The sequence below is a fragment of the Podarcis melisellensis genome (assembly GCF_964234715.1).
Source record: "Podarcis melisellensis genome assembly, chromosome: 17".
Classification (NCBI taxonomy): Eukaryota; Metazoa; Chordata; class Lepidosauria; order Squamata; family Lacertidae; genus Podarcis; species Podarcis melisellensis.
The window spans coordinates 329282-344564 of NC_138534.1; the positions used below are offsets into that span (position 1 = coordinate 329282).

Genomic DNA, 15283 nt, shown 5'->3' on the forward strand with positions numbered 1-15283 from the left:
TCAAACTCATGCTGGTAGCTTTGAGAACACTATCCAACCATCTCGAACTCTGACGTCCCCTTCTCCTTGTGCCCTCCATCTTTCCCAACATCAAGGTCTTTTCCAGGGAGTCTTCTCTTCTCATGAGGTGGCCAAAGTATTGGAGTCTCAGCTTCAGGATTTGTCCTTCCATTGAGCACTCAGGGCTGATTTCCTTAAGAATGGATAAGTTTGATCTTCTTGCAGTCCATGGGACTCTCAAGAGTCTCCTCCAGCACCATAATTCAAAAACACCAATTCTTCGGCGATCAGCCTTCTTTATGGTCCAGCTCTCCCTTCCACATATCACTACTGGGAAAACCATAGCTTTAACTATACGGACCTTTGTTGGCAAGGTGATGTCTCTGCTTTTTAAGATGCTGTCTAGGTTTGTCATTGATTTTCTCCCAAGCTACATGCATATAATATTCATGTAATAATGATGTGTACAATATGCAAGAACTGTAAAGGACAAGCTCAACATTTTCAGAAAATTCTATCCGTACTGTGAGCAGCTTCCTAGTAGCTTGAAGCATCAGGTAGTATGTAAGTCAGAGACGGGCACCTTATGACCGCCCTTCAGATGTTGCTGGATGTTCCGTGTCAGATGTTCTTAGCTCAGAGACAGAAGGGGAGAGGCCAGGAATAGCTAGCCCAAAAACTCGAAGGCGCGAAAAGGTCAGTGAAAGGAGGGGGAAAGAGCGGACACAGAAGGGTTTTTTCCCATGTTGGAAGAAGAGGAAGGGGCGGAGTTTAGACTCGGCAACTGCAAACTTGGAGTCAGACACGGAACATCTGACACGGAACATCCAGCAACTACCATAAACTGTTACCATTATCCACACTGGCTTGAGGTTAATGGGAGTTGGAGTCCAACAACATCCAAGAATCCCTGTGTTCCCCACCCACGAGTTTGGTAATAATGTAAGTTGCAATCTAAGTGCAGTTTTATTTTCTTTTTAGTTTTTTTTTAAACCTCAAAATAGAAATGGATCTGGAATGCAATGAGAGGTGTAAAAAAAGGAGATCGACCAGAAATGGAGTGAAATAGTCTGATCTTTCCATTCCTAGTGTCCAGCAGGTGGTAAACTTGTTTTTCTTTTCTGAATTTCTGCACCAGAAGTCTCTAGTGCCCAGAGGGGCAGCCATTTCATTTTCTATACATTCCTCCTTGAAAAAAAACTGTGCTGCTGCATCATGAACCACAATTTCCCAAGGGCGTTGGAGGATTACATTCATGGTACACTGCAGCTGTGAGCTGCTGGCCTGCCAAAAGTACCACCCCAACATGTCATACAAAATGACTGCACCAAACTGGACCTCTTAAGGCAGTGAATTCTGATCAGCTGTTTGCATGGATTGTTCACTTCTTTTCACCAGGTTTCTGTTGTATTCACTCTGTGCTCCTCTAAGACCAGATGCTCCAGCTATCCCATCCTAGTGTGAAGGCTTCTAGTATTAGTGTATAAATACTTCTATACAATGCCTCTCTCCAGAGAACTTGTTCTTTGCTGGAGGCAGCAACCTTGAATAGATTGATTGATCTATTCAATCATTCCCTTTTGTACTGTAAATTTGAAAATGAACCAATCAGTCATCCAATATTTTTTTTCACATGGCAGAAATAAAGGTAAAGGACCCCCTGACAGTTAAGTCCAGTTGCAGACGACTCTGGGGTTGTGGCGCTCATCTCACTTTACAGGCCGAGGGAATCCGGCTTTTGTCTGCAGACAGTTTATCTGGGTCATGTGGCCAGGATGACTAAGCCACTTCTAGTGAAACCAGAGCAACAGACGGAAACACCAGAGCAGCACCTATTTATCTACTTGCACTTTTGGGGGGGGGCATGCTTTCGAACTGTTAGGTTGGCAGGAGCTGGGACCAAGCAATGGGAGCTCACCCTGTCGCTCGCAGAGATTCGAACCGCCAACCTTCTGATAGGGAAGCCCTGGGCTCAGTGGTTTAGACCACAGCGCCACCCACATCCCTTATGGCAGAAATACATTGGCACGAAAAAGAGGGGATTTCAAGCTGTCAAACACAAATTCATGTTTACTGCAAATACATTTAAAAATAAATTAGCTTGAGAGTTATTTCAGCAGATGCACACACAACCATTTTCTTTGTAAAATACATAGTTAAAACATTCCAATAAAAGGGGGGCTTAATCACACATGTGGCATCACACTGAGTGGAGGAACATGCCTGTCAAATGTATAATATGCCCAGAAGAATTTCTACAATCCAAGATAGTAGGTGAAAATTGTCCACAGAGTGCTAAACTTTCCTTCCCTGATGCCTATGTGAAGGAAGTGAGAGAACATGACATGCTTCTACTGGACTGAGAAATCAAGATAGTGAAATAGATGGTTTTGTCTTTAAGGTACCACAACTCATTATTTTTGCTACAACTGAAAGGCAGCATTCAGGGAAGGTAACAGCATGTAAATATTTTTTGATGGCTCAGCTATGTGTACGCTATATGTAAAAAAAGAAGATGCATATATTTCTGTGGACAATGAAATGGAAGAAATACTTGCACAAGTAAATCAATTACATTAGAATTTAAAATAAAGGATGTTGGCATGTTCACATATCCCTGACTGTAGTCCAGCAGCATCAGAAGTGCTCAGAAGTTTCAACTAGAAAAAGGGAAAACAGCCCGGAGGGAGAGGAGGAAGGCAGTGGTGAGGTTTGAATTGTGCAGATATGCAGGCAGGAGCACCAGATGGCATCTACTGCACACCTGCACAGCCCCAACTTCTCTCCCCTCACGAGGAGACCATGTGTGCAGGATCTGAAAAAAGTGGCAGCAAGGAAGTTAGGTGAAGCCAGAGAAGGTGCAAACAGTATCACATTTCTGAAGGAATTTGGGGAGAGGGCTAGCTCTATTTTCTTGTGACATTCTCCTTGTTGGTTACTGCTATGTAATTTTTAGATTTTTAAAAATTATGTTCGTCATTTTTAATTGCTGTTGTTGCCAACTGCTTTCAAAGCCTGCTAAGCAGAAAGCAGGATACAAATATTTTCAAAACACTGAAGTAAATATGTAAAATTACTATATTTGAGTGACACCAGGGGTACCATCTTAAATAAAATAATGATTCACATGGTGTGGTGCATGCACACCATTTGAATGGCAATGTCTATTAGCTTGGGGGGTGGCTGGCCCACTCAGAATTTTTTATGGGGGGGGGCAAATAACCCTCAGCCCCTAGGAGGTAGCTCCTGTGAGTCACATCAAGCAGAGGGTTGAAGATTAAATGCTTCCAGTTAAGAAATAGATTATTTCTTGATGCCAAAAGGCATCAAGAAAGGCATCATACTACCATTGCTGAAATGAACACCAGGTTTGCCTTGTGGTGTCCCTCAGAAAATATATCATATCTGCTTCCCACTCACTGTCACACACAATAGTACATATGCATTGAATGCCCATGTACAGCTATTTTGGAACGAGGCTCAGCTAAGTTTCCCAGACCTGTAGGACCAGTTGCATGAGTATTTTGAAGGTGGATGTAGGCACGGGTCTGATGGCAGCTGTAAACCCAGTGCTTCCTTTAACAGTTTTTAGAAGTGGAATTGGCTCCAGGTAATGTGGGAAAGGCTAGGCTGCCCTATAAGAGCAGGCCATATAGCTCAGCATCAGGGTATCTGCCTTGCATGCCAAAGGGCTCAGATTCAATCCCCAGCATCTTCAGGAAGGACTGGGAGAGACCCCTGTCTGCAACCCTGGAGAGCCACTGCCAGTCACTGTAAGCAGTACTGAGCTGGATGGGCCCATGCACCTGACTCCATATAAGGCAGATTTTGATGTTCCAATGAGATGGAACAAGAAGAACACTTGCAGATGGAATGGACAGCCTACAGCCAGGGACTATAAAACCTGGGCTCTTGAGGACACACTGTTCTGCAAAGATCAGCAGCAATGAAGGCCTTTCTCCTTTCCGTATTCTACCTGCTCATTGTAGGCCATGAGACAAAAGTGTTTGATGCCTGTGAACTGTTTTATCTACTGAGAAGTTATGGAATGGACTCCTCTACATGGACTGGTTTACATCAATGTGAGTTCATGGGGTATACAACTTCCACCCTACTGGTATGATTAACTTAGATGCATTTTGCAGTATGTGATTTCAATTTTCTCCCGTTTCGCTTTTCTGAAGAAAGTGTGTGTCATGCATTGTCATGCTTTTTTTTGTTTTTTGTTTAAAAGTAATTATCCTTATTAACGCTTACGTTCCTTTTTCAAATAGTGTGGTGAAATTGGAAACTAATAACCTATAGAACTTGCAAGAACCATGAGAAAGAAATTTGTAATATCGTAGCAAAGTCTTAAAAGCCGTTAGAAATGTTGTGATGTGTACTCCCTATTATTTTACAAGGTTACAACAGGAAATGCAGAATTTTGAATTGCTAGCTCTCAAAACTGTGAATTGTCAACTAGCAAGATTCAAAGGAGGCATCACAACATTTGAAAAGTTTTAGAAGTTGTTAGAAATGTTTATAGTCACCCTGTGAGCCCTTTGAAAGGCAGAATATAAACCAAATCGAATAAAATGATATATAGGTACCCCTGCCCGTACGGGCCAGTCGTGTCCGACTCTAGGGTTGTGCGCTCATATCGCTTAAGAGGCCGGGAGCCAGAGCTGTCTGGAGACACTTCCGGGTCACGTGGCCAGCGTGACGAAGCTGCTCTGGCGAGCCAGCACCAGCGCAGCACACGGAAACGCCACCCGCGTCCCTAAAATGATACATACTACTTGCTATTTTATAATGTTACAACAAGAAAGATTGAATGAATCACATATGTTAAGGCAGAATTGTTAATATCAATTATTTTAAAGCTTTTAAACTGAATCTGGAGCTAAAATTGGAGTTATTTTTAAAATCCCATCCTATATTAATGTTTTGGAGCTGGTTTTATTATTTAAAATATATTCCACATTTCTGATTTTTATACCATGCTTCTATAACCAGTTGTCTGTTTGGCTACATTTGCAAGTAACTTGACTACCAACTACTTTACAAGTGAAGGCGACCATCCATACTATGGATTATTCCGACTGAATGGTGCCAAATGGTGCAGTAATGGGAAGCAAGCCTCAAAGAACAAATGCAGCATTGCCTGTGATAGTAAGTGACTCCTTATAAACCTTTGCCATGTGTGACTCAAGATCACCAGGTTATTTCTTATTATTAGGAAGTGTTAAAGGCTTAAGCTAGTCGGAATGTAACCACAATGGACCCTATGGGAGGAATTTAACATAGTGCAATTGTTCCATCAGTGCATGCATTTCAGCTTGCCAGGAGGAATGATTCCCCTTCTCCTAACCTCATGCATTGTCCTGGGGTTTCTCCTGATCTCTTCAAGCCAAGTCGGGAGCACACAGGGGGAGCCGGTTGTGCTGGTGGGACTCATTAGCTGTTGTTGTTGTTTAGTCATTTAGTCATGTCCGACTCTTCGTGACCCCATGGACCAGAGCACGCCAGGCACTCCTGTCTTCCACTGCCTCCCGCAATTTGGTCAGACTCATGTTTGTAGCTTCGAGAACACTTTCCAACCATCTCGTCCTCTGTCGTCCCCTTCTCCTTGTGCCCTCCATCTTTCCCAATATCAGGGTCTTTTCCAGGGAGTCTTCTCTTCCCATGAGGTGGCCAAAGTATTGGAGTCTCAGCTTCAGGATCTGTCCTTCCAGTGAGCACTCAGGGTTGATTTCCTTCAGAATGGAGAGATTTGATCTTCTTGCAGTCCATGGGACTCTCAAGAGTCTCCTCCAGCACCATAATTCAAAAGCATCAATTCTTTGGTGATCAGCCTTCTTTATGGTCCAGCTCTCACTTCCATACATCACTACTGGGAAAACCATAGCTTTAACTATACGGACCTTTGTTGGCAAGGTGCCAGTGTGGTGTAGTGGTTAAGAGCGGTGGACTCATAATCTGGGGAACCGGGTTCGCGTCTCCGCTCCTCCACATGCAGCTGCTGGGTGACCTTGGGCCAGTCCTCCACATGCAGCTGCTGGGTGACCTTGGGCCAGTCACACTTCTATGAAGTCTCTCAGCCCCACTCACCTCACAGAGTGTTTGTTGTGGGGGAGGAAGGGAAAGGAGAATGTTAGCCGCTTTGAGACTCCTTAAAGGGAGTGAAAGGCGGGATATCAAATCCAAACTCTTCTTCTTCTTCTTCTGATGTCTCTGCTTTTTAAGATGCTGTCTAGGTTTGCCATTGCCTTTCTCCCAAGGAGCAGGCGTCTTTTAATTTTGTGACTGCTGTCACCCTCTGCAGTGATCATGGAGCCCAAGAAAGTAAAATCTCTCACTGCCTCCATTTCTTCCCCTTAAATTTGCCAGAAGGTGATGGGACCAGTGGCCATGATCTTCGTTTTTTTTATGTTGAGCTTCAGACCATATTTTGCGCTCTCCTCTTTCACCCTCATTAAGAGGTTCTTTAATTCCTCCTCACTTTCTGCCATCAAGGTTGTGTCATCTGCATATCTGTTTTTAGCATATGTGCTGCCGAAGCGAGCATGTGTCATCTGCATATCTGAGGTTGTTGATATTTCTTTCAGTGATCTTAATTCTGGCTTGGGATTCATCCAGCCTAGCTTTTCGCATGATGAATTCTGCATATAGGTTAAATAAGCAGGGAGACAACATACAGCCTTGCCGTACTCCTTTCCCAATTTTGAACCAATCAGTTGTTCCATACCCAGTTCTAACTGTAGCTTCTTGTCCCACATAGAGATTTCTCAGGAGACAGATTAGCTTTACTAACTAGCCTTACTAATACTATTTTAATAATATTTAAACCCCACCCACTCTGGGTGGCTTCCAATGCATATAAAAACAGAATCAAACATCAAACATAAAAAAACTTCCCAATACAGGGCTGCCTTCAGATGTCTTCTAAAAGTTGTATAATTATTTATCTCTTTGACATCTGGCAGGTGCCACTACCGAGAAGGCCCTCTGCCTGGTTCCCTGTAACATCACTTCCCATAGTGAGGGAACCGCCAAAAGACTTCCGTGTCTGGGCTGAACGAGGGGGTTGGAGACGCTCCTTCGGGTATACAGTGCAACACTGTTGAGGGCTTTAAAGTTCAGTACCAGCACTTTGAATTGTGCTCTGAAACGTGAGCCAGTGAAGACCCTTTAGCTGCCAAATTTTGGATTGGTTTTAGTTTCCAAGTCACCTTCAGATGTAGCCTTACAAAAGTCCAAGCAAGACAGTCTGCGGGCGGGTAGGGTCTTAGCCCCCATCCACCCCCTATCCCCTCAAAATAGTACTTGCCAGGATTCAGCGTCAATCTGTTAACCACCATCCATCCTCCACCACATCCAGACACTCACAGGCAGTTGAAATTAATTAATATGACTAAGTTAGGTCCATTAATTCCAGTTCCCCATGATCCTTCCTTCCTTCCCCTCTCTTTGTGTGGAAGGCTTTCAGACTCCTTTATCATCTTCCTTTTTCTTTCATATGTTCCTTTTTCTTTCTTCCTTTTTCTTTCATATGTTATTTTATTAGTTTCCCTATATTAATCCAGTTATACAAATTATACAAATACCAATTGATTCCAAATTAATTCCAATTAATTCCAAATTATGTAATGCGATTTAATCAATCAATCAATCTTTATTACGGTCCAGAGACCCAACAAATTGTTACAAAGCAATGCACAATTCAGACAGGCGATCTGGTTGCGATATCTGTCACCCCATTGATCGCCAGGGTTGATTCGGCTGATCTGGCTGGCTAGGCAGGTGTCCCCTTCCTCCCTCACCGCTCCATGTGCGTCCCTTCCGAAGTTGCACGCTCGGTGGAAGAGGACGACCATCCCAGATAGAAGGAGTGTACCGTTCTTCGGTCAAGGGTATACAATAGCTGTGCTCCTCTGCTAGAACCTCCAAACAAGCTCAATTTAATTAAAGTGGTTTGCCGTGCTCCATAGTGCATTATATTACTGCGATTCATATTCTTATTAGCTTCTAATTACATTCCAATTGATATTATAATCACTTAGACAGCAGCTGCATTCTTAAAGATTTCTGTTCCTGTTATTATGTTATTTAACTTTTCAAAGAATTTCAAGTGAGGAGCTCTGACTTTTTTCTTTTCAGTCAGCATGTGCCAGTCTAATATGTCCAACTGTTCATACCCTTGGCTTTGTTTGCTGCCCCGTCCTTGAGGTTCGTCTGCTGCTCTTGGGTGGAGCTATAATCCCAGAGTTTCTCGAGGTTTCTCAGTTTAGCTCCATCCCACAATGCTCCCATACTGCTTGGCTTCTCCAGACAAACAACAGTCTACAGCAGTCTACTCCTTCCCGCTGATCAGTCTTGAAGCTTTGCCATTTCCTCCTCAGCCTTTTTCAAGCATAGCCGCAGGTAGTCTGGCAGCTCTTTCCTTTTGATTCACCACCATCCTTAAAGCCTCTGTTTGTCCACAGCCACCAAATTCCTTTCATCTTTATGACTGCATTTTCTGGCCAATGTCCTTCCTCTAAGGCTGTATCTCAACTCCTCTTGGTCATTGTTTTTGAGGGGTGGGATCAGCTCTGATTTCACAAGATGATCCATTCAAACAATAGAACTCCCCCACTTCCATCACTTTAAAGCACACGCAGCTTCAGCTGTTCTTTTAATCTCAATATTACTCCATACAATAATCCATCCTCACTTGTATATCTTTAAAACTTGCATTTGATGGCGTCTCCTCTGGTGTATGCCTTACTTTATGTCAATTAAAATCCAATTAATAGGAGAACCTCTGCTTCCGAATAGCAGCATGGGGGTTTGCGTCAGGCGAAAAGCTTTTGCACCCAGTGCCTCAGTCTGCCCCCATATTGCATGCAGGAGCAAGAGCCAGGCATCAAGGTGATCTGTGGGTGAAGTCTGTTCCTCCCATGCCCTGGGATTTCCATGCCCTGGGAATTTTTTCAAAGAGGGCCAGATTTGATGACGTGAAGGGCCCCAACCTTTGAAGTTGTTGAGCTTTTTTTAGGGTTGGAGTTTTTGAGGTTTTTTACAATTTTATCCCAGGAAATAAACTGCCACAGGGGCCAGATTAAACCAACCAGCGGGCTGGATTAGGCCTCCGAAACGGACTTTGGACATGCCTGATTTAACCCCTTTCATTCCCTTCTTCTTCATCTGCATCTCTCTGCAGTGTTGAGAGAGCCTCCTCCATTTGGGCAGACAGGAACAAGAAACCTCTGGGTGGCTCTTCCTGGCATGAAGAACTTTCCCTAAAGGGGACTTGATTAAGAGTTTCCCACAGGCCTCTGGTTGGCCACTGTGAAGATGGGCCATTGGCCTGATCCAGCAGGCTTGTCTTATGTTCTTATGGACTGGCCATATCCATGCACGCACCAGGAAATGAAATAGAGGGAGAACATGCTGTCTCACTCCCAGTTTAAACTGGAGAATTGTTAATCAGATTCACACTTGGCATTTGTGACTGTTGTGCCCACATACTAGGCTTGCTTGGGCCAAAGGCTTAGACTCCGAGACAACCTGGAAGCTTTTACGCTATGCACACTAAATAACCACAAGGTAGTGTTACACCTGATACTGAATTGAAGATGCCTAGTGGAGGTTTTAGGCTCAGGTTCTTCTATCTTCATCACAGATTTGGAACATGTTTCAACAAATCATAATAGCCCTGAGTATAACACTGAAACATAATACTATGAAGAGACATTTGGAAAGAACAAATAAGCTTATTCATATATTTTATAGATGCTCAAAGTAGTTTCTTACTTCAAATATTTATCATCCTTTGCAAAATTGCAGCTGCTTTTGCAGCAGCTATTAGAGGAACAATCCTATAAGATACACCAGGATGAGCACAGTTAGGAGCCAATGGATCTCTGGCAGAGCTGGGAAATTCCCATTGCAGCTGGGCTCCCTGTCCTTGGCCCAGCCGGAGATACTACAGCATATTTTCCATAGCCACGATGCAGCCAGCTTAGCCAAATTTGGCAGATCTTAAGACAGAGTAAGCCCTGAAAAAGGGGCATTCTGGGGATGTGGTGGGGGCAGGACCAGAGGGGACTTTAGCTGAATCCTAAGCCTGTTCAGCTCTACCATGGGACCTGGCAACTTGGTGTTAGTTAAGGTGGCGGGAAGGGTGATGTAGTGTAACTCTAAAGTCTGTTTTGAAGGCTTGTTTCTCCTCTGCCAGGCTTAGGCTGGCTCAGCAAGCGGTAGCCCTGCTCCTGATTCAGATGGTTCAGCATGACTCTTAATCTCAGGGTTTTGGGTTCTAGCCCCACTTTGGGCAAAAGATTTTGCAGGTGGTTCATAGAATCATAGAGTCCCCTGGTTGGACTAGATGACCCTCGTGGTCTCTTCCAACCCTACAATTCTATAATTACCTAGAGTTTAGATTTGATACTTTACACCAGCTTGCTTAACATCAGCTTCTTACATGTAGAATTGCTCCCTTAAACATATATATTGCAACACGAAAGAGTTATATTCATATTTGCTATGGAGCATTACCACCTATCACATCCAACAGTTCCTCAAACATGGAAAGCTAACTGGAAAGAGTAAAGGTGGTTACTTTGAGTTAAGGTAAAAGCTCACATTCCACATATACACAGCCTCCAGAATCAAAGATCCAGGAAGTCTACCTGGATCAGGATTTGTTCTTCCTTGACTTGCTTTTATTAACATCCTCCACAGAGTTCCTAGATGAGGATATTAAAGATGACACCGAGTGTGTGAAGAAAGTTATTGGAGACAAGGAGATAGTCAGTTCAAAACAGTTCTCTGAATGGTGAGTAATTGCATCAGCTTCCCTGCATGTAAGAATGTTTTAATAAGAAAAAACCAAGGAGCTAAAAAGTACCTGAAGTCCTGCTGTCTGAAGTCCCACATCCCAGCTCAGCTGGAGATACATTGCTGTAAGTCATCCACCCTGATTCAGACACCTCAGTCAAGGTTTCACCCCCTGAGCTGAAACAGGCTGAGTACCAAAACAGGGTGAGTACCAAAAAAGAGTGAGGTAGGTTGTCATGCCCACGTTACATAACTCGTCTTCCAAAGAGGATGTGGCCAAAGATGCTCTCAAGCTCTCAGAAACTGGCAGCACTCAGGAACCGCCCAAAGCAACAGTTGAGGAGGTGTCAGGACTCTTGGAAGAGATTGGCGATGGTTCCTAGTTGCAGAGAGGTTGCTCTGTCAGGGCTAGTCCAATACATATTGGCATCTGAGGTGAACCACAAATTGACCCTCCCCTCCCTGGCTCTGAAGAAAGGGTAAGTGAAGATCTATATCAAGAACAAGGGGAAAATAAAGATTTACCTTGGGATCTGCTGCCCTTGTGGACCCTGCTGCCTGAGGTGATCTCCTCATTTTGCCTCATGCCTCTCTGGAGTGGAAACAGAACAACCCCTGAGCCCCTGGGAGCAATGGTGGTTCAAGGCTGAGACTATCTTACTCAAGAGAAGTGCTCAGATGCAGTGGTGCACTCCTCATGAGTAAAGGGCTACTGTGAGTAGGGCCTCCTCACAATGAGGATTTTCTGCATCAACCTGGGCTTTAGCTGAGCTCTGCAATGAGGTTCCGGCCTGGGGATCCCTTCCAATTCTACAGTGCTACGATTCTATGTCTCAGTATGAGGCTGCAAGAGCAGCTGAAGCAACATCTTCTGACTGTCTCTGTGTGCCCAGACTGTGGACTGCATCCTGTGTTCTTGCCCAACCCGCTAGCTATGTGCCTAATCCCACAAGCTGTGGATTGCAGCTTGTGGGTCTTGCTGTGGATCCTGGTGAGCCTGATACTTACCACTATTTCAAATTTCATTCAGCACAGGCATGTGACCTAGCAACCCAGCAGGACTTAGCCTTTGGCCATCTCAGCTGGCAGAAGCCCCACTCCTGAATGGAAATGTAGCAATTAGTGGCACCAACTATAGGGGGCTTTGGGTGCCCGAGCACTCACAAAAAGTTTATTGTTTTTTGGACACAGGGCTCCAAACACAACTTCCGGTGCCTCGCAAATCACCAGAAGTCATGTCTTGCGAGACCTGGGAGAGGCTTTCAGAGGTCTTTCAAACTCTTGGAACCTGACTTCCGGTGGCACTGGAGGTCAGGTTCCGAGGCCGGGACACATGCGGTACATCACATCTATAACCTGAGGCCCAAGACAGCTCCCCTGCTGTTAATGGCTTGTTGACTGTTATAAACATTTGATTGACTGATGTGACATGAAGATTGCAGGTAAATAACAACAACAACAACAACAACAACAACAATACAATGCCAATCTGGCTGGGTTTCCCCAGCCACTCTGTGTGGCTTCCAAAAAAATACAAAAAAGGTAAAAAATTAAAAACTTCCTGATACAGAGCTGCCTTCAGATGTCTTCTAAAAGTTGTGTAGTTCTTTACCTCCTTGACATCTGATGGGAGGGCGTTCCACCGGGTGGGTGCAACTACCCCCTGCCTGGTTCCCTGTAACTTTGCTTCTCGCAATGAGGGAACCGCCAAAAGACCCTCGGAGGAGGACCTAGGCTAAGTGATGGGGGTGGAGATGCTCCTTCAGGAATACAGGGCCGAGGCCATTTAGAGGTTTAAAGGTCAGCACCAACACTTCAAATTGTGCTTGGAAGCCAGTGAAGATCCTTTAGGACTGGTGCTATATGGTCGCAGTGGTCACTCCCAGTCACCAGTTGCCCCATTCTGGATTAGTTGTAGTTTCCAAGTCCCCTTCCAAGGTAGAGCACATTGGAGTAGTCCAAGCGGGAGATAACCATGCACCACTCTGTCAAGACAGGGTGTAGGCAGGGAGGGGTCTCAGTTGGGGTACCAGATGGAGTTGGTAGACAGCTGCCATGGACACAGAATTGACCTGTGCCTCCATGGACAGCTGCGAGTCCAAAATGACTAGTCGCACCTGGTCCTTCAGGGGCACAGTTACTCCATTCAGGACTAGGGAGTCCTCCACACCTGCCCGTCCCCTCTCCCTCCAGTCACTCACACAGGGCCTTCACTGCCTTCACTGGTTCTGATTTAAAGGAGAGGTAGAGCTGGGTTTCATCTGTGTACCGATGAACACCCAGCCCAACCCCCCTGACGATCTCTCCCAATTTCTCTGAGATAGGGATAAACATAACTTTCTTGAACCAAATAAAATTTTTTAAAAATTGTCCAGTGGCACCTTAAAGACCAACTATGTTTGTTCTGGGTATCTTTAGTGTGCATGCACACTTCTTCAGATATAATAATAATAATAATAATAATAATAATAATAATAATAATAATTTTGACTGTGTCAGTCCAACACGGCTACCTACCTGTTTCTTGAACCAGTTATCTAGGGTGGACCATGAAGTGTCTTTCCAGCCCTGAGTGATTACTGGCTGACAAGGAGAAATAAAATAAACTGTTTACATATAAGCACTGTGTTACTTTTATCAAAAGTTTAGGATTCAGAGAAGCAAACTTGATATGATTGTACAAATGGTTTTATCAAGAGTCTGTGTTTTTTTTGAGAATGTACATGTGTACATGTGCACAAAAAGAATCTTAATGTGTTGCTCACCAGCTCTTTCTCTCTACCACCCCTTGCGCTTTTAGGCCACTCTATGAGAAGCACTGTGGTGTGGAAGCAATCACCATAATTGCTTTACGGTGTGTAATGTTTTTCCCAATGAGTGAATGGTTCCAACAACTGCTGAAGAAAAAGAAAGAGAACCCATTACACGTAAAGGTTCATAAATGATGGTCAATACTTCTTGTTTTCATTTGTTTTTTTTAAATCAGTTACAGTTGATGATTGCAGTAGACCAGTTGTAAAATGTTGGGTCTTTAACAGACACTGAAACATTCATAGAATTGAGGATCATCTGCAGTACAGGTAATATGCAGATGTCCCATATAGAGATCAAACCTGTAACTTTGGCATTATCAGCACCATACTCTAACCAGCTGAGCTATCCAGACTGATAACTCTTGATTCTTGGTCACTTCTTGTATTTTTATGTTACAATTCTTTATTCATAAACTTGTCATAGAACAATAATTTTGTTTCCAATATTTTGTTGTTAAGATCACAGCCATTATTCCCCTCACAGTTTTGCTCAGAATCCACCTGCTATATTATGTGCTTATAATTTTCCCGGCATCACTTAGAACAGGGATCTATGGTTCTCCAGATGTTTGGGGGGCTATAGCTCCCATCATCCCTGATGACTGGCCATGATTGCTGGGGCTGATTGCAGTCCCACAACATCTGGAGGGCCATAGTTTCCCCCACCCCTGTATGAAAACAGATGACAAATCCATGAAGATACTGTCAATCAGCTGGGGTTTCTGGACAAGTTTCAAAGACCCTGTAATTAATATATAGATCATGATGTAATAAAAGTTGTTATTTGTTATTTATACCCCGTCCATCTGGCTGGGTTTCCCCAGCCACTCTGGGTGGCTTACAGCGTTAAAAACCTCCCGGTACTAAAGTGTTTATCACCATGGCTAGATCTACTTAGAAGAGGCTTAGCTGGGACATCCAAGGCACTTTTGGACATGGCCATTATCTAGATATCAGTGTTCAAAGCCAGGTCGAGGAGAATCCCCAGATGCCAGCCTTCACAAGGCAAAGAACGTTTGTTTCCCCACTTGCCGCCCGCAGAATGGCTTCTAGTACAATTATGTTTAGATTATATCAGATCTCTTCAGCCAAAATTACTATTTGGGGGAACATGGTGTTCCAAAGTTCTTCCCACCTCAAAAGGCTGAAATGCATCTCCACAAGAACCTATGTCATGTGTCATTCTTGAAAAATCCAAATTTCCCCTTGAGAATTGATGCTTTTTAATTATGGTGCTGGAGGAGACTCTTGAGAGTCCCATGGACTGCAAGAAGATCAAACGCATCCATTCTTAAGGAAATCAGCCCTGAGTGCTTACTGGAAGGACAGATCCTGAAGCTGAGGCTCCAAGACTTTGGCCACCTCATGAGAAGAGAAGACGCCCTGGAAAAAACTCTGATGTTGGGAAAGATGGAGGGCACAAGGAGAAGGGGACAACAGAGGACAAGCTGTTCAAGCTACCAGCATGAGTTTGACCAAAGTGTGGGAGGCAGTGGACGATAGGAGTGCCTGGCGTACTCTGGTCCATGGGGTCACGAAGAGTCGGAAACGACTAAATGATTAAACAACAACAACATCATCCTCTTTTGCCTCTTTTGAATTGGTTATCATGACAACAAAATAGAATTGGCTAGCATAACAACAAAAGAGACAGCTGAGGGAGG

General features: G+C 44.1%; 1 protein-coding gene across 1 annotated transcript; it reads left to right on the forward strand.

Moving 5' to 3' along the window:
- The first annotated feature begins 2946 nt into the window (after window positions 1-2946).
- LOC309360630 (lysozyme C, milk isozyme-like) lies at window positions 2947-14051 on the forward strand. The gene is made up of 4 exons (XM_081895314.1): window positions 2947-4082; window positions 4999-5154; window positions 10711-10804; window positions 13607-14051. The coding sequence occupies exons 1-4, from the start codon at window positions 3947-3949 to the stop codon at window positions 13749-13751; spliced, it is 531 nt and encodes a 176-aa protein (XP_081751440.1). The 5' UTR covers window positions 2947-3946; the 3' UTR covers window positions 13752-14051.
- The last annotated feature ends 1232 nt before the right edge of the window (window positions 14052-15283 follow it).

What these genes read in the sequence shown, in the direction of transcription:
- LOC309360630 (XM_081895314.1), top strand. Translation starts at nt 3,947, where the DNA reads ATGAAGGCCTTTCTCCTTTCCGTATTCTACCTGCTCATTGTAGGCCAT. An exon ending in ATGGACTGGTTTACATCAAT is followed by an intron (nt 4,083 to 4,998) that starts GTGAGTTCATGG and finishes TTCTATAACCAG; the next exon opens with TTGTCTGTTTGGCTACATTT. An exon ending in TCAAAACAGTTCTCTGAATG is followed by an intron (nt 10,805 to 13,606) that starts GTGAGTAATTGC and finishes TTGCGCTTTTAG; the next exon opens with GCCACTCTATGAGAAGCACT.